We start from the raw sequence: 25282 nt of genomic DNA, 5'->3' as shown, positions 1-25282 counted from the left end.
ATGTTTTCGAAAGGAATTCGATAACATAGAAAAGAAAATCATTCTAAAGAAACAGAATGTATCTTTAATCGAGGAATTCGATAACACAGAATGTATCTTTAGGCGATCGGAAATAATATAATTAGGTTAATGTCAACAGAAAAAATCAGTTGTTCTTTCATTAGTCGTTACACACGTACAGTAGAAATGATCAACAAATTGTATGTACAGGTACTTGTGGAATTCCAACATGTTTTTTTTTTATCAGAATTCCAACATGTTTAATCGATCCAAAATGCGACTCCAATCGCATGTCATATATATCATTTCTCCTGAAAGATTAAAGGAGAAGCCTAAAACTTAAATGCTATAATTTCTCAAAATATTACTAGTATCCAAATCATCAGGAAGTATATGGAACATTTTCCCTACTCAACAATTATTCACAATTTATTCTGTATAGGACAATGTCTATACACAAGTTTATTAGTTAAAAAAAACCACAAAAATGTAGATGATACTTTTATAGCTTAATCGCATACCAAAATCCCAGGCTAGATAACATTGGATGCCAGCCACTCACATAACCCTTTCAAGCTAGTGCCTTGTACTGCAACCTCACAGGCGCCCTAGCTTTTGAACAAGGCGATTCTCGATTTCCAGTCTCTTGTTCATGAATAAACCGTACTTGGCGACGAGTTCTTTGTCTCCAGCAGCTGCAGAAAGCTTGCAGCCAAGAGATGTCTTGTCCAACTTGTCGGCGTACATGAGTGAGATGGGCACAAAACTGCCCTTCTTGTTGCACAACCAACCATGAGCAGCCCTCAGTGCAGCTCCTAGGGATGCAGAATCTGTTGAGCAAAGTTCAGAGATTTTTCTATCAGAAGCAAGCACAAATTTTCATTAACTTCCTTAGATGGCTTATATCTTAGGATTCGCTCAAATTGGGGAGAGATACAAAAATTAGCTTTGGATATTTCAAACATGCTTGAAATAGGGTTTTAAGCTGATTTGGGGGCTTAAGATGACCACCATCTTTCTGGGTTTAAAACTTAACCTACCGAAAAGCCAAACAGAATAAACCCATGTGTTTGGAAATCCAATGTCAAGCCTGCCTTTTTTACGGGTTTCTGAAACATGTCTACCAACCTAACCACTTCCGCATTTTGTAATCCCATATAACTAAAAGTGCTAGGTTACTCATATATCCTTTGTTGTCTTTATTTTTAGTTTTTTACTAAGTTGGCCGAAACAACTTCCCTTCAAACCCCTTCGTGTCTGTATTAATTTATGACCGGGTGGAATCTCCCTGAGCCAATTTTCCGTATTGATCGGTGAATCATAACCGTCCTCAAGCATTGTGAAATGCGATTTTTGCTTTTGCAAGTCGATGAAGACAAATCCGTGCAGGGGCAGAGCCATGTGGTACAAGTAACCCCACTCACTTTGATTTCCTACCAAGACAAGTTATACTTTGGAACCAAATTTTACAATTTTGATGACACAAAAAACCCCTAAATTGCCCCAACTTGCTTCAAACATCAAACACAGTATAAATTCTCAAGCATTCTCTCCTCCACATGAGTTGATATCATTACAAATGTGTTAGAATATTGATGAGTATTAGTCTTAGTCCCACATTGGTTAAATGAGTTATGTAATAAGTAATCTCATAATATATAATATTGTTTTGTGTTAGGGGTTCATTAACACCCTATACACTTTTCTTATCCTTCCAAACAACATGGTATCAGAGCCAAAACCCTAACCCTAACCAACCCTAATGCTACCAGCCACAACCTGTAGCCACCGTGAACAGTCCTAAATCACCTCACCCAGCACTTCCGAAACCCTAAACCATCCCTACAGTGTTCGAAATCCCAAATCGGCAACTCTACAACCCTTTAAAACTTCAATCGGCACCCTTACAGTGTTGGAAACCCTAAATCGACCTTCAATATCCCTCGAAAATCAAAACCCAGTTGATTTCGACCTTCAAAACCCGTTGAAAATCAGGAGCCAGTTGATTTCGGCCTTTATACTTGTTCGAAATTCATTACCCAGTGACTTTCGTCCACTACAAACCCTTGAAACCCTAATTCCCACCTTCGAAACTCACACCCAGTGTTCAAAAATGTCTCTGTGCTCGTGATTGATGTCCGAAACTGCTTGAAATCGCATGAATCGCATGTCTTTGCTGCCAATTTGTGTTCCAAATCCACCAATTGATGTTCTTTTGCCGTCGGACACGTCTCTGTTCTCACAATTGATGGTCGCTTGCTGTTGATTCGTGGCTGCTTCTGGTATGGCAGTATGTGTTCGTTTTGTGCTCTAGTGTTGTCTGGTTCAGTGACCATGAGTTCGCCACTGTTTTCTTTGTTCAGTGAGTTCTTATCAGCCATAGACTTATAGAGTTTGTTGTTGCTCTATGTTGGTTGATGGCTGTTGGAGCTTTGTTGGGTTATTGCTATCAGATGTTTTTTTTTGTTTGGTGATCTATTTCATCGCTTATTAGTTGTTCGGCGGTTCGTAGTTGATTGTTCGATAGGTAGGTTGATTTGTGGTTGGTTCTTTATTGGTTGGTAGTTGGTGGAGTATGTTTTGGTTAATCTGTTAGTTGCCTCCATAGTTGTCAAATCGTGAATCAAATCGAGAATCGAAATGGTCATTTTTCGAATCGTGAATCGCTCTGATTCGGTCATGACTTCTATAATGCATAGAAACCTATGCTTATTGATTAGGGTAACAACAATATATACTACACATGAAAGATTTAGGCCTAAATCAATAAATACTTTCTTCTAAATGATGATTTGACAATAATGTGGAATATTAGGTAAGTTGCTTCTATTGCAACTACCAAGAGATGATGATTCGTAAAGCCTACTTATGGTTCTTTTTGTACGAAAGAGTTATAAGTACAAAACAAACCCTTGGAAGGTCTATAGGGTTGTTATATTTCATTTGTCTTCCTCATTTTCGATTCACTCTCGTAATAAATCTATTTTTCTTATTATTTATCCATATAACATAGACAAAAGATGACATATAACAATACTAGACCTTAAAAAAATATTTGAATCCTTTTCAAACAACAAAAGAAGCAAAACAAGAGTAAAAAATGAATTTCAGAAATTTTAAGTGAATCCAACGATTCGCTGATTCACTTACGATTCTCAGCTATTTCTGATTCAGCAGCCTATTCGTATCGATTACCCACCGAATCGTATCGAATCGTACGATACGAATCGTAAATCACCGATTCACTTACGATTCTCAGCTATTTCCGATTCGGTAGCCTATTTGTATCGATCACCCACCGAATCGTATCGAATCGTACGATACGAATCGTGAATCGTACGATTCTGTTGCCTCTTATTGCACGATAACATGTCTGTAGAAGAGACTAAGTCTGGTTCTTCTTCTACTGTTACGTGTAGTTCGTTCAGTTCTTCACGGTTTCGGGAGAAGCTTTCTATTACCTCTACCCTATTGAATGGTAAAAATCATGCTGTTTGGGCGAAAGCAGTTGAAGTTTATTATCTGGGCCAGACACAGTATCATTATTTGATCGATGATTCCCCCTCAAAGACTGCCTCTACTTATTCGACATGGGAATCTGAGGATGCCCGGATTCAATCTAAGTTGTGGAATAGTATGGAAGAACATATTGCGAGTACCCTTGTTTTCTTAGATACAGCCAAACAAGTATGGACATAGGCTCAGGAGATGTATTCTGGTGTTAATAATCTTCGTCGAACGTATGATCTTCATCAGTCTTTCTTTTCTATATCCCAGGGTGATTTGTCTTTGGAAGCTTATTATTCCAAATTTCGTGGTATTTGTGCAGAGCTGAGTATTTGTGAGCCTATCTCTTCTGATGTTCAGGTTATGCGATGCCAGCGTGAGCGTATGCAGGTTGCTCGATTTATATCTGGTGCATCATCTACTTATGATGCTGTTAGTCCTCAACTCTTGGGATCTCGAGATTTACCTTCTCTAAGTGAGGTATTTAGTTGCCTTCGTCAGTCTTCTGTATCTGTGTCTGTGCTTGCACCTTCTCCTAATCGTTCAGCATTAGCTTCCGCTGTTTTTGGTGGTTCTGGCTCTTCCTTCAGCCGTGGCCGTGGTCGCGGCCGTGATTCAGGGTTTAGTGGTCGTGGTCGTGATTCTGGAGATAGTGGTCGTGGTTTTGGTGATCGTGACTCTGGTTTTGGTACTCGTGGGGGTCGCATGTCAGGGGGAGGTAGCCATGGTCGCGGCCGTGATTCCAGGTTTTGTACTCGTTGTCGGGGGACCAATTATACGGTGGAGTTTTGTTATGATCTTCATGGTTTCCCTCAGGCTCATCAAGTTGCTATCTCTCAGGATGCTGGACAGCTTACTCATTCTTCTGCCGACAATGTGGTGACTCTTTCTGCAGAGGAGTACCAGCGCCTTCTGTCCATTCAGTCTCCAACTGCAGCTTCTTCCTCCACTGCTACGCTTGCTCAGAAAGGTCCATCCGTTACTTGTGTTGCATCTTCTGTTACTTCTACTCCTTGGGTTATCGATTCTGGTGCCTCTGATCTTATGACTAGTACTTCTACTCTATTTTCTAGTCGTTGGTAAACCATCTCATGTTACCTTAGTAGATGGCTCTTCCACAAAACTTACTGGTTTGGGTTCTGTTCCAGTCACTTCATCTCTTACTTTGGACTCTGTGTTACATGTTCCTAGTTTTCCTTTTAATCTTATGTCTGTTAGTAAACTTACAAAGTCCTTAAATTGCTCCATCACATTTCTTTCTCATGGTTGTGTGTTTCAGGATCTCCAGACGGGGAGGAAGATTGGTGGCGGTGCTGAACGTGGTGGCCTGTATTACCTTACCAATGGCGCTCATCCTCAGTCAGTTGCTCTTCAATCATCAGTTTCACCATATCAACAACATTGTCGGCTTGGTCATCCATCTCTTCAGAATCTGAAGCGTCTAGTGCCTTCATGTAGTCGTCTTAATAATTTGTCCTGTGAAGTCTGTGAGTTTAGCAAACATCGTCGAGTACCCTTTTATCCCAGAATTGAGCGTCGTGTATCGAGTCCTTTTCAGTCAGTTCATTCGGATATTTGGGGGCTTGTGCATGTTCCCAATGTTTTTGGTTTTCAGTATTATGTTATTTTTGTAGATGATTTCTCCCGTGTTACATATCTTTATCTTATGAAACAGAGATCTGAGTTGAAGTCTATTTTTAAGTCATTTTATATGGAAATAAAGACTCAGTTTAATACTTGTGTTCGTACCCTTCGTTCCGATAATGCTTGTGAATATTTTCATACTACTTTGTCTCAATTTTTTTATGATCATGGTATTATTCACCAGTCATCTTGCGCTCGGACCCCACAACAAAATGGGGTTGCCGAACGCAAGATTCGACATTTATCAGAAGTTATGCGTGCTATGTTATTTCAAATGCAGGTCCTTAAGTCCTATTGGAGTGATGCTGTCCTTACTGCTTGTTATTTGGTTAATCGTATGCCATCCACTGTTCTTGGCGGTCAAATACCCCATAAGGTCTTGTTTCCTGGACCTCTTCACTCATTACCCCCTCGGGTATTCGGTGCACGTGTTACGTTCATGCGCTTGATCCTAACCGGGGTAAGCTTGAACCTCGATCCATCCAGTGTGTCTTTCTTGGTTATTCGCGCACTCAGAAAGGGTATAAATGTTTTTCACCATCTTTACGCCGACATTTTGTGCGCTCTGATGTTACGTTTAATGAGTCACTGCCGTTCTTTTCTGTTCCTGTCCCTATAGATGATCTCCCTATGGTTGAGTCTGTTTTTCCTGTCTTCGTCCCTTCTGGTTCTAGTTCTGGGTCTCTTCTGGTTCTAGTTCTGGGTCTGCCCCCCCCCCCCCAAAAGCACTTTCGAAGGTGTATGTTCGTCGTCGCAAAGAACCAGTCCCACCTGAGCTAGCAGACCCACCTCAGCCCACTGCTCCATCTTCTCCTCCGTTCCGAGATCCAGACGACCTTCCTATCGCTCTTTGCAAAGGTATTCGGTCTTGCACTTTTCATCCTATTGCTCAATTTGTTTCTTATGCTCACTTGTCTCCTGCTTTTCGTGCTTTTACTACTTCGGTTTCGTCCGTTTTCGTTCCTAACACTGTTCAGGAGGCCTTATTTGTCTCTGAGTGGCGGATAGCTATGGAGGATGAGATGTCTGCTCTTCATCAGAATGGCACATGGGAGGTGGTTCCTCTTCCTCCTCCTGGTAAAGCTACTGTTGGCTGTCGTTGGGTATTCACTGTCAAGTATCTTCCTGATGGCACTGTTGAGTGCTATAAAGCTTGTCTAGTTGCCAAAGGCTACACTCAAACTTATGGTGTTGATTATTCAGAGACGTTCTTTCCGGTTGCCAAGCTTGGTTCTGTTCGAATTCTTATTTCTCTTGAAGCGAATCTGGGTTGGCCATTATTTCAGTTGGATGTCAAAAATGCCTTCCTCCATGGGGATCTCCAGGAAGAAGTCTACATGGAGCAACCACCCGGGTTTGTTGCTCAGGGGAAGCATAATCAGGTATGTCGCCTTCGTAAAGCTCTATATGGGCTTAAGCAGTCTCCTAGAGCATGGTTTGTCAAGTTTAGTGATGCAATTTTACGATTTGGCATGCATCGCAGTCAATCTGATCACTCTGTGTTCTCCCTCACATCAGACCGAGGAAAAGTATTATTAATTGTCTATGTGGATGACATTATCATTACCGGTGATGATCAGCGAGATATTGATGAGCTAAAAGCTTTCTTACATCAGCAGTTTCATACTAAGGATTTGGGAAAACTATGATATTTTTAGGTATTGAGGTGGCACGATCTAAAGACGGTATTAGCTTATCACAGAGGAAGTATGTGCTAGATATTCTTGAGGATGCTGGTTTGTTGGGAACTAGGCCTGTTGAGACTCCTATGGATCCCAACGTCAAATTGTGTGTTGACCGGGGGAGTTGCTCTCTATTCCTGATCAGTATCGCCGTTTAGTTGGTAAGTTGAATTACCTTACGATTACACGTCCGGATATTTGTTTTGCAGTGAGTATGGTTAGTCAGTTCATGTCTGCTCCTCGTCATCCACATTGGGAGGCAGTTATAAGAATTGTGAAGTATCTTAAGTCACACCCAGGACGTGGTTTGTTTTATCAAGCGAGTGGACATTTACGTGTTGAGGCGTTCACTGATTTGGATTGGGCAGGAGGACCATCAGATAAGAGATCCACTACAGGATATTGTATCTTCCTTGGTGGAAATCTTGTCAATTGGAAGAGTAAGAAGCAGACAGTAGTTGCCCGGTCTAGTGCAGAAGCAGAGTATAGAGCAATGGCACACACAACGTGTGAGGTTGTATGGTTGCGTTCATTTCTCGAGGAGATAGGATTCAGTTTGTAGTTGCCTGTGCCTTTGTACTGTGATAACCAAGCAGCTATTCACATTGCATCTAATCCGGTATTTCATGAGAGGACTAAACATATTGAGCTTGATTGTCATCTAGTGCGTGAGAAGTTAATTGGTGGTGTGATAGCTACCCCATTCGTGACTACCGGTGCTCAGTTGGCTGACATGTTTACTAAGTCATTGTTCAAGCCTCGGTTAGAGTTGTTGTGTGGCAAGCTGGGTCTTTATGATATCTATTCTCCAGTTTGAGGGGGAGTGTTAGAATATTGATGAGTATTAGTCTTAGTCCCACATTGGTTAAATGAGTTATGTAATAAGTAATCTCATAATATATAATATTGTTTTGTGTTAGGGGTTCATTAACATCCTATACACTTTTCTTATCCTTCCAAACAACAATACTATGATGCATCGTTTTCAATGTTGTGAAATGTCCTCCTGGTTAATTATAAAGCAAAAGCACATAAATTATTACACATCAATCTTTGATTAACCTCTTAATTAAATCATTTTTTGATTAGTAAATAAGAAAAATAAGTCGATATAATTGTTGCTGTATTTGACCCCACTAACTGAAAATCTTGGCTCTACCCCTGAATAGGTGAAGGCATTTTGTTTGTCGGCCTGCTCAGTTTAAACACTAAATGAGAAAAGCCAACCAGAAAAGCTAAAAGGCCTATTGACCCACTGCAAAATCCCCCCCCCCCAAATTAAGCCTCTTTAGGAGCCAAGAAGCCTGATTTTAAGCCCATACCAAAAGCACGAGGACATCCAAAAAAGCCTATGTTGAGTACTCGAGTTGAGTAACTCAGTAACCACATAATTTTGTAGAAAAAGAAGGGAATGTCCATGTACCTGTTCTTTGTACTGTATAAACATCACAGCCAAATATGGCAGCTATTGTTTTGAGAATGTTCTGATTTGCTGATGCTCCTCCAGTAGCTATTATACGTTTAGGAGGAGAAGGCATTCCGAATCTTTCAGCATGGCCTCGCATAGAGAGCAACTGGCCCTCAACCAATGCACGAATCTGCACTTTGAATTTACTTAGCCATAAGAATAATGTTTTCATCCCCGGACCTCATGAGATCTCATGTGAAACTACTACTAACCTCAGACTGAGAATCAAATTCCTCCACTTCATGTTCACTTGTGCCATCTAAGGTGTCACCAGTGAAGTTCTCAAGAATGTAGCGGTGGAAACCAACTGGATACATCAGCAACTTTTGAGTTTATAGATAATGAAAACCAGGAAAAAAATTCATGGTCCAGAGCATCTCAAAAGCCTTAATCAGAATTCCATTTTGCTAGGCAAATTGAGCGACCAATTGATGCCCAAGATTTCCAGTGTACTGAGTAGGACATAATAATCTTATAAGAGAACAGTGGGACGATAGTGTATGTATAACTTCCTAGACTTCTATATCCTATTTGGCAATGAAAAATTAAACTAGGAAAAATACTTGAATGGGGTAAAAATTACTCCGAGAACAGTCTCGTTCAACTTTAAATTCTGTCTGTTTGTAGAAAACTGAAGATGTACAATGACACCCCAGGTATTGGCTTTGGGATTACAATTATCTTCAAGGTTGAAATGTAGGCAATGCACCAAACTCAGTATTCTTTAGAAATTACTGTTTTCCGGAAGACTACTGCCGAAACATTTGGAAATCAAAACCAATGACTCACCCGGGAGGGGAGGAAGTATTTCATACTCCTTGTAGTAGAAACCAATCTTTCCACCTATACCGGAGAAAAATGTGAGAAAATACAGTAAAGAAAACACTCCTATGAACTCCTTCAAAAATGTATTTACTTACCATTCAGAGGTGGTGTTTGTTGTAGAAATTTACCAAAAACTTCCCAAGATTTATCCGCACATTGATTACGCACATCTGTGGCAATATTGACCGTCAGCAGTAGGAACCTTCAGAAATTTAGTTGTTTCAACCAATGTTTAAAAAGCAGGACCAGACCTGGTGGTCAAACAGCAATGATACTGAATCAATATCCACCAGATTGGTCTATCCCCTCATTAGTAGTTATTTATATTCCTAGGTCATGTAATCTCCTTTTGCTGATTTTTTTGTCAAAATCATTACTTGACTTGCAACGATCCCTTCTTTTTTCTTTTTCTTTTTTATCTTAATTTACCAATAATCAACATATCTGCTAACCCACCTCTTTACAATTCAAGGAATGATCCAATTTTGAAAACATTGGTTGAAATGTTTGAATGATATGTACAGAATTCAAATACGAGTAGTTCACCTTCACGAGTCAAAGAGCCATTCTTATAGACCAACATTACCATGTAGCCTTTTGTGTCAACAGGATTAGGAAATACATGCCCTTCTAAGCTTGGTTGGGGGTCACTGGTGATTCCAAAAACCTGAATGATAAAGATGAACATATCACTGACGAATGTAACACAGAATCTCAGAATATAGTAAATTAATAGATACTGATGTTCCACTCATCACTTGAAGGACCACAATTGGAAATTTGGAATGTGAACGATATCCAACACTAATCATCAATTAGCTCATTCACATCTATTCATTAATAAAACTAGGAAATAATAATCAATATTTTTTTAAGGCTGAGGTTGAACAACTCTAGAACTTATGATGGGCCTCCATAAACAAGTGTCACGAACATCTGAATAACCCTACAAAGTATTTTGTGGAGTTCAGACGCAGACATGATTGACAAGTTATGGTAGTAAAAAACGGATTTGATTTGGCTTGTTAGCATGCTTCAACTCGGACTATCTCAAACCATAATAAGTTTATGTCCTTGAAAAAAAAAAACCAAAATTAGAAATAGGATTAGATATACAGAAACCAACTTCAAGAGCATAAACAAGTAAATTAGGACTGTCTCTCTGGTAACTTACAGTGTCACTAGTGCCGAGACTGATTGCCAGATCACCAGGAGTGTTTAGAGTCAAACCTACATAGTTTCAGGTTGTCAAGTCAGTATGCAGTTATGATGAACTACGAGAACATGAGAATAGAGGCAAAAATCAAGAAGACAAGCTTTCATAAAGGTGGAAAGAACATAAGGAAAGAAGCCAGAATCCAGTCAAGTAAAACCTACGTAGCACCGACACAAACACAGGACACACCCTGGCAAAACACGGATAACAGAAAATTCCAAAAATAGAGGGCATGACATGCTAGGGGACATGTTAATTTTTTAATATTTTATATTATGTATAGATGTTTTATTTAGACTAATGAAAAAATATATGAAAAAAATAATCTACAAAAAGATGCACGTTCAATTTTATCATAGCATACATACTCTGCATTTTCACCAGTTTTCCATATTTCTACACATATTCTCGGTGAATTAAGAGAATGTAGGAATTGTAATAGTTGTGAGAATTGTAATAATTTGTGGTACAACGCACTCAAAACTTGTGAATCTTATAATTTAAACCCACTTAAAACGCTTTTATAATTGCATCTGCGTCCCAAGTTTTCCGGAAAGTTGTTGAGCATGTTCTTGGGGAGTCCAAGCATTTTGGGAGAGTGTCCAGACTCCAACTGAAAACAAAACAAAAAAATTAGAACACTTTGAAATTGAGTGTCTGACACATGTCCTTGGAGTGCCCGACCGTGTGAAGAGAGCGTCCAAGTGAAATGCAAAAAAAAAATCCGGACACTTTGAAATGGAGTGTTGGACAGGTGTCCGGAGCGTGTCCTTGTCCAGATAGTGTCCGATACCAGTACGTAGCCTTGGACGAAGTGTCCGTGCTACATAGAGTAAAATCAAGCACAGATACAGCACCAGGAAAGGATTAGACTTCGCAAGATAATGCAACAGATGCAAGATTGCGTTCACAATCAATCATTGCTCTACTAAGAGTGATATTGATGGAATGGAGGAAAAAGATGCTCCATGCCTCTTTAGGAAAATAGTGGAAAAACTTCTCAGTACGTAACATGCACCATGGCAGCTGAATCAGCAAAATTAAACATATTAGCAGAACTAAACGGATCAAAATGATCACTTACCTGCTAGGCTGTTAGGATTGTCTCCAGACCACTGAACAACCAAACAGTTCTTGTTGAAGCGGAACCTGAAAGTAGGTGGATATGATACCTAGCAGTCAAAAGTGATGTCAAAATAGTAAAAAATGAAAGAGCAATGCTATGGCCTTCCGGATTCATTCATCTTTTTATACCACCAGGGACATGGCAAGGCATCATCTTCTTCCTTTTTCTCTTCATGATTATCTTCTCACATAGGTGTCTTCCTTATTCTCTTTATATAAAACAGTGAGAAAAAACTGGTGCTCTATAGCATTTTTCAAAACGAAAAATATATTTTGACAAATGCCTATCTGAATAAACAAACGAACCACAAAAGAAAATACAGCATACAAAACTTACGTCAATGAGAAATTCAGTACGTGCCACTGTTTTGTAAAAAACGTGCCGGGAACTCTTTAACTCAGTACTTTCCTATGTGGTGGTTTTGTATCGTGACAACTTTTTATGAAACACACTGGTACGGGAAGTTCTTGTCATAGTTTTGTGTTTGACATTGGAGGCGTGAAATCTATCAACTCTAATTTGAAATTACCGTGCAGCATGCCCAATCTGCAGTTGAAAAGGGAAAAACCATGCGATCCCAATATGAACTTGACATAGTTAAACCCACCCGAATTCATGCACTTTGGACTCAAGCACATTAAAATTCCAAGGGACATGCATTGACTATCCTAGATATCATAGAGTTTAACTATGTTGAATTTCAGTAGCAGGCAAAAAAAATTGGTACATTTTGAATCATGCCTATGAAAAAAACATCAAACAACCCACATGATAGTAATGAAACCACAAATCAAAAGGAGGATACGTAAAAGGACTACTGCAAGTTAAAAAAAAGAGAGGGTAAATATCAGGATCAAAAAGTAAAAACAACGTTTAAGGCACTACTTGCATGCAGTTTTCACTAACCGATCCACAAAATAGGAAGCAATAAACCCAGCAACAGCATGTGCAGGAGCTAATTTTCCAAGCTTTTCCTCCAAACCTGGTGCAGTGGCCTGTAATGAACATGAAAGCTCAAGATCAACTAAACAATGAGCTGTAGCCTGTAGGATTGATCATTAGTCAATAGTACAGTATCAAAATACAAGTATTTGACGGACTATATGTTACACTTACATAGACTCTTAATGTATGACTAACCCGCATAAAACACTCAAGTCTCAACACCCATATTTTATGCATGAAATCCGTATGGCACTTTATAGACAAAATTTATATCCTTGAGAAACAAAGATAAAGCATGAATATTCTGGCATCCCCATGCCCTTGATATGGAAAGTTGGATGAATCCGACACACCACAACCAGGTCCAACTAACATACCCATCTAATGTGGCAGAGAAACATAATAAATAACACCACATGAAGAAAATACGGTAAGTACCACATGAACATGGAGCTGTAAGTGTTGTCTCAAAATTAAAATACAAACCTCCAAAGCAATTTTAGACCAAGCCCTTTGCTTAATATCCATCAAATTCATCCCAGCGCCATCAGTCTCATCAATACAAGCATATCCCCCTATAAGTAGAGATGCTACAAAGGAGCTAACAAGGGAAATCCTCTCAGTATCATGATAAACTTCGGGTTGTGTCTCAAATATCCTTCGAATTTGTGAGCCAGTAAATCTCTCGTGTGCCCTCGACCCAGAAATTCTAGATAACTCCAATGCACCTCCAACGGCTTTCTCAATCGCTTTGCACTGGTCTGTGGTGCTGCTGTCCATCCATATGGGTGATTCCTTTATCGAAAAGGCATCAACAAGTTGATCCACCAGCTGTTTCTTCGAGTCCAATGCTGATAACTTCACAGAACTTCCAGTTTTCCAATAAACACTGCCGTGCTGCTGCCCGCTTCCGGAAACAGCAGCAATTTTCGCAAAATCAAGTTTTGATGAGAGTCTTTCAAGTATGAGGTCCAGTGCTTCCACCCACATGAGAGTGGGCGAAACGATTCGGCCGGTGACTGATGGGTCTCTGTAGACACCATCTTTGGTTTTGTAATGGGGCAATTCTGAATCAAAATTGACTATATCCGAATGGACAATGTTGAGAGTGGCATCTAACACAGTAGCCTTCAAGGACCTAAACAATTAAAGAAGTAACAAAAATTGGTTAAAATCTATTGTGGTACTAAGTTGTAAAAAAAAATCGGTTATTCAGAGAGTACATGATTATTATTATTATTTTTTTTCAATCGATAGATTTGGTCATCTACATCATGTATGAAAATACAAAGTACAAACATGAGACAACATCAATTGTAATAACAGTTGGAGGTAACCAAAGCCAACAGCTCAACCAATACGAAAAATAAACCCATCTAAGCTCAACCAATACGAGAAATAAACCCATCTAAGGAAGAATGAAAGAAAGAAAGAAAAAACCATCTAAGGAAAAGAACATCCACACGGAGGGGAGTACATGATTGAAGAATCAATTAAAGATTCTAGGAAATTCAGATACAGAAACAAGGCAAACAAGTACAATTGTGATATGGGTTTAATGGTAATTCGTTATACCAGAAGCGGAATGGAGTTGATCAAGGACGGAGACTTACTGAGTAGAACTGTCGAATCCAAGGAAAAGAGAGTCTTGGGGGAAAGAAAAATCTTCCATTGTAGCAAACAAAATCACAGCGAAATTCTGAGGTGAAATTCCGAATACAATGGGAAGATGAATCTAGTGGGACTGTCAAACTAATTACTCCGGATAAGAAGGTACTCTAAAATATTGGCAGGATAATTACGAAATCCTAAAAAGAGGGTTAATCCACGTAGTTGGATTAGGGGTCTGTCCACAGGGAAATTATTCAGTACCGCACGGACACTGATGAATCGGATTTTAGTCCGGAACTGGATCAGCATTTTTTCAGGGCGACAAACGAGTTGAGTTGAGTCCAACCGAGCTCGAGTCTAAGTTATACTGTACTAACTTGATTCGTTTTATTCCTGAAGTGTTCGAGCACAGTCCGTTTATTACACAAGTCCATACAAATGAGTCGAGTTTCAACTAATTCTGCTCATTTAGACTGACCCCATTTTTTCTAACTTTTTTGTCATGTAGTATTTTTTTGATTTTTTTCTTTTGTGATATTTTGTTTAGCTTTTGATCGTAATTTTTTGGATTAGTTATTGGTCTCAACCAGAGGAATTAGAAATGAGTAAAAATAATATGGATCAAAATTGAAAAAAATTCATACAAGACGATACTTTATGAAAAAAAAAAGTACGAGTTGTTTGGTATTTTTGGTCTTTGGTGAATTTTTCAATTTTGGTCATAATTTTTTTTACATTTTAAAACTCCTTCCATCAAGACGGGTGCTTAATTCAAAAAAAAAAAAACGTGAATTTAACAAAATTCAAAAAAGACAAACAAAAAATACAAAAACGAGAAAGACAAAAAGTTAGGAAAAAAAAATTGAGCTCAAAACTTGAGATCAAGCTCAATCCTTTATCAAAACAATAGAGCGGGGCGTTCGTGTTCGTTTACTAGTCTTAGACTCCTGAAGGACCTAAACTCCTTCCTACCCTCCAAAGTCCAAACTCTCACTTCCACCTGAATAAAAATTTGTTTCGCAAAAAATCAACTTAAAGCATATTTAAATAGTTCAACTGAATAAATTATGTTACTACTAATATTTGATGAATTAAATAATTTGAAATATTTTTTTTAGAAGAAATGAATTTAATTTTTTTATATTAATGGTACAATAAAACTATGGGTGCATCATTTGTTGTACACCAAATGTACATCGCGTTGTGTGAGACCCACTTTGAACTCTCACAAGTTATTTAAAATATTTTTTTTTAAGAATATTTGCAAAACAAAAACTTACTTCCACCCTCCATTCCACCTCAATTTTCTCTCGAAAAATAATTTTAGTACTCCACATTTAGGAATTGAAACTCCACTTTTGTTTTTATACGATGTGAAATGATCAAATTATCTTTTATTTTGTTAATATTCATCCATTTTTTCACACATAGAAGGTTATTATTGTAGCTTCAAATAGAAAAAGGCAAAAAATGGAGTGCCAATAACTAGTTTCATTTTCTCTCGCTCTATTTGGAACTCAAGAGAAATAAAAGAAAATAAAAAAAATTTCCCTCCTATTATTTGGTTGGATGAGAAAGAAAAATAAAAAATAAAAAATTTAAGCTATAATAAAATTTTCATCCCATTTTTCTCTCATTTTCCTTCGGTTTTCTTTTCCTTTCTTTCCCTCGTCCAAACGGCTTCTCCGGTTCCCCAAATGTGTGTTTCGATTGTATTCTCGTAAAACCCTAGTCTCTCTCTCTCTCTCTCTCTCTCTCTCTCTCTCTCTCTCCCTCTCCCACACGCACACACTCTGCAGCGAGGACAGTGAACAAAGTTTCAATCTGAATTTTCATGTCCTGCTAAACAGCAAAACCCGTAAAGCTGTTAGATTTCGAATACACCTATCCCACACATGACGGAATTTGGCGCTCGATATGGCGGCGGCGGCGACACCGACGATTCAATTCCTCGCGGCGGCCCCATATTCGTTCCAGACATGGTCAGTCCTCTAACTAGGGTTTCTACCTTCGAGTCTTATGTTATCCAGGAACTTCACAATCTCCAAACGTGTTTAATTTCAGACTCCATCGAAGCGTTCGACGACGAAATCTCTGTTGATGAACTTAAGATTGTTACGGAGGAAGAGTTGGCAGTTAAGGCAATTGAGGAAGTGTTCAAGGATGATGGTTCCTTGAATGCCTCTTCTGTCCGAAATAATAATGAAGTAATCGCGAGGAGAAGCGAGAGAATCAACGGGAAGAGTCGGGATAAGGAAGTTCGAGAATATTGTGGTGAGGGTTCGGGAGTTGTGGAGGAAAGGAAGAGAATCAATGGGGAGAGTTGTAGCGGTGAAAATCAAGAAAATGAAATAATTGAGAGAATCAACGGGAAGAGTCGAGATAATGAGGTTCGAGAAAATTGCGGTGAGGGTGTGGGAGCTGTGAAGGAAAGGAAGAGAATCAATGGGGAGAGTTGTAGTGGTGAAAATCAAGAAAGTTGTGCTGGAAATTTGGAAGTTGTGGAGAAAATGGGGAGAATCAATGAGAACAGTTGTAATGATGAAGACCGAGAGAATTGTGATGAAAATTTGGAAGTTGTGGAGAAAAGGAAGAGAATAAATGGGAACAGTCGTAATGGTGAAGATCAAGAAGATTATGAAGAGAAGGTGAGAATCACGACGAAAAGGAAGAGAGGGAAGAATGGTGACGTTGGAGATCAAGAAAATAGTGCAGAAAATGCTGAAGTTGCTAAAGAAAAGAAGGGAATCAATGGGGAGAGTAATAATGTTGGTGATCAAGAAACTTGCGCTGAAAAATGGAAATTGAAGAAAAGGAAAAGAATGAAAGGGAGCAATCATATTTTTGAAGATGATGGTAGTTTTGATGCAAAAGTGGAGCCCTTTCTGAAAATTAAGCAAAAACAGGAGGAAGAAAAAGCATCAGCGAGGTTACATTCATTCAATGGTAGTCTCCAGAAAACCAATGAATGCGAAAACAAATCCTCGGATGATATTGAAAGGATGACATCTCTTAGGTCCATTGATGGTGTAACCAAAGTGAACACTTCGAATTATCACGGTGATCATGTACCGGTGATTTACCCTGAAGTTGTTCTATGCGTCGAGGTTTACAATAACAAGAATCAAATTAGGATGAAGACACAAGAATTCCTTGTTTTGGGATGTCAATTCTTGAGTGAGTTGAGAGACAAGATACACTGCTTAACTGATCAGGTTATGCAAAAGGCTGGACAACACGACCCTTCTGGGTATTTCCTTATAGAGGATATATTTTGCAATGACATGCGAGACGCCAATGCTACAGACTACAGCGAGCCTATTCTCGATTGGCTTAGAAATTCCAAAGACGAAGTGGTTGCGAAATGGGAGTGCATTTTATCTGGTCAGTTGCAGAAGAAGCAGAAGGCCCTGCTAGGGGACGAGAGAAGTCCAAACTTGCCTTGTTTCAGAGCAGTTGAAATGCAGAAGACGCGATTTTGTGATTTGAGTTTTCGAGTTGGTGCTGGGTATGTGTACTGTCACCAAGGGGATTGTAAGCATATAATTGTGGTGAGGGATATGAGGCTTATTCATCCGAAAGATGTGCAGAACCGGAGGGTTTATCCAATTGTCATGTTTCAAATGAAGGAGCGGCTTCAGAAATGTTCTGTTTGTAAGATTTGTATAGCGGAGAAGGTAACAGTGGACGACAAGTGGGCTGCAGAGAATCCATGCTATTTCTGCAAGAACTGCTATTACATGCTTCACTATGTCGATGGTTCGTTGCTATATGAAGATTTCTCAGTGTATGACTACGTTCATGATTGATTGTTTCAGTTTTCAATACAGATTCTTATACTATATTTTAATTCTGATTCTTCAATGTACAATTTTTGGGGAGAAATTAGAAGAGCTGATCATTATTCGCGACTACTTCGAAATCACATGTCAATTATGCAACCCCTGCACTTGTAGTTCTACTTGGAACAAATTTTTATCTCTTGTCAGCATAGAGTGATGAATTTTGAATTTGAGAGGTTCTTTTTAAACTTCATAACAGACAAGCTAAATGGCTATTGAATTCGCTTTGATGGAGTTCGATTGTCATTTCCATCTAAGACTGGATACCATAGCTTAACTGCTACCATGTCGCAGCTTCACTTATCTATTTCATGAGAGCAACAGCCACAGGATGTGGCAGTGATTGCAAGGCTGCTGTCATAATTTAGTATTTACTCAACACTTATTGTTTTCTTCTTACTTTTCCTACCCGAAAAAGGAGGGGGAATAAAAACCTTTTCAACTCCATTTTCTGTACTAGTGTTTTCTTCTTCTTCCTTTACACTTTTGTTTTCTTCTTCTTCCTTTACACTTTTCCAAACAATACTTTAATATCAAATAAGGGGTCGGAGAAAAAAAGTATGATGATGTGCTATGCGGTCTGGCATTCAGGAATACGACTAACACAAAAAGTGCTCCTGCCAAGGCTGTGCTGCTGGCAGCTGTTGAAGCCCTGGACTGCCTTGCTGCTTAAAAAATATTGTCATTACCAAACCTTCCTGGATGTTCACAAAAAGCCTTCAAAGTTCGAACTCTATCATTTGGAAGGGTATTCTTGACCTATGTAGCATGGATATGGATACGGATACGGGACACGGGATTTCTTAAAAAATGGGGACACAGACGCGGAAGGGGGCATAGCAAAAATAAATAAATGAATGAATAATATTTATTTTATACTAGTGGAAATATAGTTAGATATATAAGCATGAGCTTCAACATATATAAGCAATTATCAAATATATATCATCTTACACTTTTAACCCAAAATATTTGAAGTATATTTAACACCTGCTTGTCCCCATATGTGTCCCTCCCGTGTCCCCGATGTGATGGAAGTAGTTGACACTCTTCTTATGTACCTCTATAGAGCCTTTTATCCGGTAGAAGATATGGAGAGGCTTGCATCGTATGAGAACAGCTGTGTAGTGGTATATTTCATCTTCCTTTTGCTTCTGGTTTTATTATCACTGTTTTGCTACTATACTCTGCATATTTTCCTAACCCTACTTATGGAGAACCTACTAAGGCATTTGTCATTGATCCGCATTTTGAAGTTTTGGGGGTCACTAAATTGACTGGTGATCTGACACTTGAAATATGCTTATTTAGGATGATCTGGAAGATTCTTGTATCAGCAGCTCTACTTTCTGTGACTGAAGCTTGAACTATGATCTCCTTTTCCATGGGTGATATTGTAAATAAAGGAAGAAAGAAAAAGGGAAGACTATTTGTAGACTTTTCAAGTTGTAGGAGAAATGGAGTATACAATCCCGATCGTATCTGGGAAAAAAAATTAGAATTTCTTACACCTGAGTCGATGTCCTTAAGGAAATGAATTGCACAAATTTTCAGATCATCTAGCTCTTTCTTTAGGGAAAAGGGAACGGTGGTAACCAATTTATTACTGCCCGATTGAATAATAGTCTTTTAACTACAGACAGCTCTTCTGGGTGTCGCTAGTTGCAGTGTGAAAATGGTGATTATCCAACTGTTTTGGCCACTTACTCGGTTACGGGTTACAAAAAATATTTATTTTTGTTAGTGTTAGGGTAAAGTTCAAGTTTGTCTGTAGGACTCAATACAATGCACTATGTGCAGTTGTTTGTATAAAGTGGAATGTTAGTATTTCAATATATTTCACTGTGGGGGGCCGGTCAGATGCTTGTTTTCTTCTATGCGAGTAAAGGGATGAGCTCTAAGGCTCTTGCTATATGGCGTATATTTGCAAGAAATTATTCATCTGGCCACTGGAAAGACAATACTGGGGAACAGACTCACAGAAGTCCACCACTAATGTTATATTTGGTAAGGATATTGCAGCAATCGAGGTGTTGAAGATCCTTGAGAAGTCCTCTGATCAAGATTTAATACTGCAGCATCTTGGATGGGTATGCATCAATTTTTTTTTCTAGTTTTTTCGATGTCGGATGAAAGATGCTGTTCTGATATTCTGAATCTAGTGGTGGTTTCTCATCTTAGATTGCAGATATATACCAAGTACTTGCCATTCGAGTATTAACATCAGAGAGAACTGATCAGCTTTCACCAGGCAGGTCCCATAACATGAAACAATTCATATTTCTTAGTTTTCTGTTCATTCTACTTTCATTATGTTTGAAGTTATATTTCACATATGGGGCCTAGTACTTGTGAAAGTTTTTCGCACACACATACATGGACAGTCGGACACACACACATAGACACCCATTTATGTGTATTTATGCATGCATGTCTGTATGTCTTACGTACTTTACTGGTGCTTTTTTCCTTGACAAGTGAATGCAATCTATCTTGTAGTTCGCCGGTGCTGTATGCCCCCCCATCGCTGTCATATTTGTTAGTGGAGTTTTCAAACTTATCCATTGGTGACATCAAGAAATAATAATTGCTAGAAATACCTGTCCAACTTGTGCTCTTTTAAACTCAGAGTCAATCCAAAGAATTTAACTTGATGTGAAATGGAGTAACTATGAGCAGGGCATGCAAAATTTTCATAGGATTAGTAAACAGGCAATATACTTGCTGAGATGTCGTTAATGCACTAGTTTTCTTAATCTTGTCTAGATCATCCATCAGAAGATTTTTTATGAATTCGAACTTGAATGATGGATGTGTAGAGAGTGCTTTAAGTGGGGGAAGTTTGTAATGTATGACTGCAATAGGCGTACAATCAGCAATGAATGCAATGATTGAGGTTGAATATAGCAATTAGCATCTTCAAGAGGGAGCATGTAGGTTGTAATTTATTCTTCAAGTATTTGTTTCTATTGGGGAAAAAGGGGTGTAAGCACCAATTATCAACAAGAAAAGAGAAATTTGACAAGATGGCCAGTATTTGTATCGAGAATACTGAAGACTACAATGACTTCCCTATTCAGATGTGGAAAATTGGACTTGATTCTATGGCCAAATGATTTTGGGGGATAAATGGTATCCGATGTTCTCTCTATCATTGAGATGGAAGTATTAATCACAATAGAATGTGGAGTTACCAAAATGTTTTCGGGCCTTTGGCCATGTGTAACCTGGACTAATTACTTTTAGGTGTAGTTTGACCATTCTAGAGATGTTTCTATAGCTCTTCTTTGGCTTTTCTTGATAGTGAGAAATTTATGGGAAAAACTCACCTCCCACTTTCTGTTAGCGGTTCTATTGCTAGGGCATCTATGTGGTCCACCAGGGTTGTTAACCGCATAAAATTGTTGCAGATGCTTTTGGAGAGCTGGGTAGCAAATCAACAATTGAGTTTCCTTTGTTCCCACCATGTTCTGCATTCACTACAACAAACTTAAGTTTCAATAGCATAATCTTATAGCGTTTTTAAAAAAATGCTATGGTAGAGTTGCATCTATAGCGTGCATGGCACTATAGGGGAGCAGAAGGCTTTTTGATAGCGTTCCGCTGACTCAATTATAGCGTTCACCCAATTATAATAAGATGGGCGCCAGTCTCAATTCGGGAAATCCCTTCTCCTGATCTCACCATCGACATTCTCTCTCTCTCTCTCTCTCTCTCTCTCTCTCTCTCTCTCTCTCTCTCTCAGAAACACACACGAAGAGAGGAGAGCAAAGGATTGGCGTGATTCAAAGCCACCCTTCACCAATCGAGCACCAGCAGTACCACCATCCGACCTCGATCCCGTCATCTCCAAGCCCCATCGCTTGTCTGACCTCGACCACAACTCGGTAAGTCGAATAATTGCGCTCTCAACGTTTATTCTTGATTTACTTTGGAGTTTTGATTCAGGGATCTATTTTAGGGTTTTCAATTTGGGTTCTCAATTTTGGGGTTTTGTTTTGGGATTTTAATTTTGAGGGTTTCGATTCCAGGTTTAGTTTGGGGCTGCTCTTCTTTGAACTTTGTTGATATGTTCTGGGTTTGAACTTTTTATGGGCTTAATATTTGAGTTTGAAATTATATGTAACACAAATCTGCCCGCCACCTATTCAACTTTTTTTCCCAATTAGTTTCAGTCTATGGAAACAATGGTGTGGAGGGTGTTTAAAAGGGATGGTTATGCAAACGGTAGAGGAGGAAAAAAATGAAATGGGTGTGTGAATTTATACGTGGGTAATCTCAAATGGATGTTGTTTTGCTAGGCCAAATATTCAACCACTATGAACAAGTGGTTATTAACGTTGCCCTAATATCAACATTCTCCTTTGTGTATGTCTATTGGTGCGTGCTCGAAAATATAACCCAATTGGTTAATGTAGATGATTAGTGATTCCAATTCCTTGAGATGTTTATTCTTCTTATTGGTGGAGTGTGTGTGTGTGTGTTTGTCACCTTCTATTGAGTTCTTTATTTGTGTACAGGCTATGGATGTGAAGATCGATGCTGGAGGACGTGAATTCCTTGACCAAGCTTTTGCAAAATTTTCGGGAAATTGAATTCTACACTCCCTTTTTTGACATCTACACTCTCTTTTTTGGATTCTAGCAAAAAAATTACACACTTTCAACACTAAAATCCAAAAAAAGGAGTGTAGATGTCAAAAAAGGAGTGTAGAATTTAATTTCCAATTTTCGTTGCTAAATCTGCAATAGTTTGTTTGCAGGTTTGCCTAGTGTTAACTGTCATTTTCCTTACCATATTTGCGCCCTCATGAAGCTTTATTAATGAGCTCTTCTCCATCACAATCAGTTTTTCTCAGATACCCATGCCATCACTTGTGCTTTGTTTTCTTTCCTCCAAATTGTTCAAAATGTTTGGAGGAGAATAGTAATAGGGAATCCAATGTTTTGTGTGAGTGAGTGAGAAGCTCAAACTGCTACAAGTTGAGCTCAAGAAGTTGAACACTAGTGAATTTAGTGATATCTCTTCTAGAGTTTTAGATGCCAAGAGACAGCTGGAGATTGTTCAACATGATTTAGGAATTAATCCAAGTGATCAAATCAATCAAAATTGTGAGAAGGAGTTGTTTAAACAGTTTCTTACCCTTGCCAGAGCTAAAGAGAGCTTTGCTAGGCAAAAGTCTGGAGTCCAATGGCTTAAACTGGGGGACCAATGTACTTCCTTTTTCTTCAAATCAGTGAGCAATTCTAGAAATAGAAACAGAATCACCAGCTTGGTTCTTGATGATGGTTCTATCACTCAAGACATGGATGTCATCAAGAATACTTTTGTCTCCTTTCATATTCCTAGATGCAGTGTTATCACTTGGCTTGCCTCACTGAACAGACTTTCCACGGAGGATAGACTTGTTCTTTTTGGCTTAAAGCCATCTTCATCATGCATACTATGTTTGGGAGTTGAAAGTCATGAACATTTGTTCTTTGACTGTCCTGTGGCTACCCAGGTTAGGGGTATTCTTTCTCCTAAACTTCCTATGGGTTGGGTTATTCAGTCTTGGTCACATTGGATCATGTTGCTGTCTAGAAGTGCCTACTCCTACACCACACTACACTGATCAGAATTGGAATGAACGAAAAAATGTGAGTAAGTTCATTAAGGAGGAAATTATAACTCATGTTTTTTAATCTCCTGAAGCATTACAAATCAATGCTAATTTTGTCAATTAGTAGTATGCGGTGAAAGTATGAATCCTTTTGGTCCGAACTTTTATTTATAGTCAATAAACAAATCCTAGAATAGTAGTTTGATTTAGTCAATAATAGTACAGTAAAGTACGTTACGGAATGGTTTCCTGAGTGTAGAAGTTAAGCTTCTTACCAAATAACTAAAGGAAGGAGGATTATGAGGAGAATAAGAATAACAAGTCAGAACCTGGTTATGGTTTACTCTGCTACTTTTCGATCTTCATAAATACTAATTGAATGACAACAACTTTGCAGAAGCTCAGAGTTTCAGTGTACCTGTTGGGTTGTTTTCGTTGGCCAATTCTTATATGGAGTCCCTGTGCTTACTTGTTTTTTGATGCCAAATTAATTTGTTGATAATTTTCTGCAAAATTGCTTTGGATTTTCAGATAGATCCAGCGGTTTGGGGTTTGTCTGCCGGCGAAAGCAAGTTATCCAGTTCAATCTATAGGTTTCTCTCTCTCTCTCTCTCTCTCTCTCTCTCTCTCTCTCTCTCTCTCTCTGTTTGTTATGTGTCTTGTTGTCTGACTTGTTCTACCACTCTCTAGTAACCGTTGAACCCCGAACAGCCCCTTCCCCAGTTTTATCATTTGCTGTGATTGCCTATTGCTGGATTTATTGGGCTACTTTATTGTTATCAATGCCTATATGTGATGGTGTTGATGAGAGACATCCAGAAAGATTTTTTTCCTTCTATCCATGAAATTTTGGCATGATTTTGCCACATTTTGGTATATTGGTATATGGAATTAACTAAATGGTCTCAATTTGTTAAATGTCGTTGAATATATTGGTATATTGGCGTTATGACGTATCATGTTCTCACTGAATACTTTGACACATTCGTATGATTCTTAGGTATTCATATTTTAGAATTTCCTGCAAGTTAGTGTCTTTTATTAACATAACTATAGGTCATAGAAATTGCAATTGTCTAGGCATCTTATTGTTCTAAATATGAAACCTTTGAAGAAGATGGAACTCCCCCTACAAACGGGACCAGCAAAGAGTCAGCTGCTACTCTCCGATGGAGAAAAGAGAGGATAAAGCAGAAAAGGCTGCAAGCATTGGGGGATTGCATGTGGAGATCAATCCAACTCTGTGAAGCTGCTTCTCATGCTAGAGACTCTTATGGTAATACATAATAGTCTAAGAATTTTCTTTCTGAAGCTGTCTTTAGTTTTTGCACATGGTGCTTGTGGTGTGTTGGAAATGCTGGTGGAGTTATCTGACTTTGTCCTTGGCATATAGATCATCGTTTCAGCCTAGCATCTAATTTATATTCCTTCACCCTGAAGCTGATCAGGTTATGCCTTATGATGATTGACTTGGGAATATCAGCCACTTAAGCTGGGCATTGTGCCTTCAATTTTTCACTAATAAGTGGATGGAGCCCTTCTCTTCCCTCCCTAATATGTATACATCCTTGCTTGAACAAATGTAATGCAAGTCTTAAATCCTATTGGAAATTTTGTACAGGACCTGCAGCGTACTTTGACTCGCTGATCCTCAGAAAATAGTGACAATTTATCATTTCTCTTGTACAAAGTCTCAGACTTCCTGATGAAAAGCACCCCAATCTCATACATGCAATAGTTTCTCTGTTTCCCATGTTTTTGATTGAATAGATCATTGCAGACATGCAATTGATTTGGCCATTTCATTCAGGACT

The 25282-nt window shown here is 38.7% G+C and overlaps 2 protein-coding genes across 4 annotated transcripts; one reads left to right on the top strand and one right to left on the bottom strand.

The window, feature by feature from the left end:
* Positions 1-329: 329 nt before the first annotated feature.
* Positions 330-14378, bottom strand: LOC131328862 (xylulose kinase 2). The gene is made up of 11 exons (XM_058361820.1): positions 14027-14378; positions 12900-13551; positions 12375-12463; positions 11427-11491; positions 10301-10356; positions 9673-9793; positions 9222-9296; positions 9091-9144; positions 8514-8608; positions 8257-8431; positions 330-830 (listed from the first exon to the last, which is right to left on the bottom strand). The coding sequence occupies exons 1-11, from the start codon at positions 14083-14085 to the stop codon at positions 598-600; spliced, it is 1674 nt and encodes a 557-aa protein (XP_058217803.1). The 5' UTR covers positions 14086-14378; the 3' UTR covers positions 330-597.
* A 1287-nt stretch (positions 14379-15665) lies between these two features.
* Positions 15666-20187, top strand: LOC131329548 (snRNA-activating protein complex subunit). Of its 3 annotated transcripts, none has more exons than XR_009200788.1 (3): positions 15747-17811; positions 19178-19956; positions 20048-20187. XR_009200788.1 is itself a non-coding variant. In XM_058362725.1 (1 exon), the coding sequence occupies exon 1, from the start codon at positions 15920-15922 to the stop codon at positions 17831-17833; it is 1914 nt and encodes a 637-aa protein (XP_058218708.1). In that variant the 5' UTR covers positions 15666-15919; the 3' UTR covers positions 17834-17938. The 3 variants fall into 3 exon arrangements, 1 of the variants encoding a protein (XP_058218708.1); XR_009200789.1 differs by having other exon boundaries at positions 19178-19457; positions 20048-20117; XM_058362725.1 differs by lacking the exons at positions 19178-19956; positions 20048-20187 and having other exon boundaries at positions 15666-17938.
* The last annotated feature ends 5095 nt before the right edge of the window (positions 20188-25282 follow it).

This window comes from Rhododendron vialii, chromosome 6a (genome assembly GCF_030253575.1).
Source record: "Rhododendron vialii isolate Sample 1 chromosome 6a, ASM3025357v1".
Taxonomy (NCBI): domain Eukaryota; kingdom Viridiplantae; phylum Streptophyta; class Magnoliopsida; order Ericales; family Ericaceae; genus Rhododendron; species Rhododendron vialii.
Note: the sequence above shows the minus strand (reverse complement) of the source record. Positions and strands in the feature narration are given on the sequence as shown.

Bases quoted from the DNA above. Each gene is read 5' to 3' on its own strand.
- LOC131328862 (XM_058361820.1), bottom strand. From the start codon at position 14,085: ATGGAAGATTTTTCTTTCCCCCAAGACTCTCTTTTCCTTGGATTCGAC. The intron at 12,464-12,899 runs GTTTGTATTTTA...TGTTCATTACAG, and splicing joins GGTCTAAAATTGCTTTGGAG to GCCACTGCACCAGGTTTGGA. The intron at 9,794-10,300 runs GTAAGTTACCAG...TTTATCATTCAG, and splicing joins GTCTCGGCACTAGTGACACT to GTTTTTGGAATCACCAGTGA.
- LOC131329548 (XM_058362725.1), top strand. From the start codon at position 15,920: ATGACGGAATTTGGCGCTCGATATGGCGGCGGCGGCGACACCGACGAT.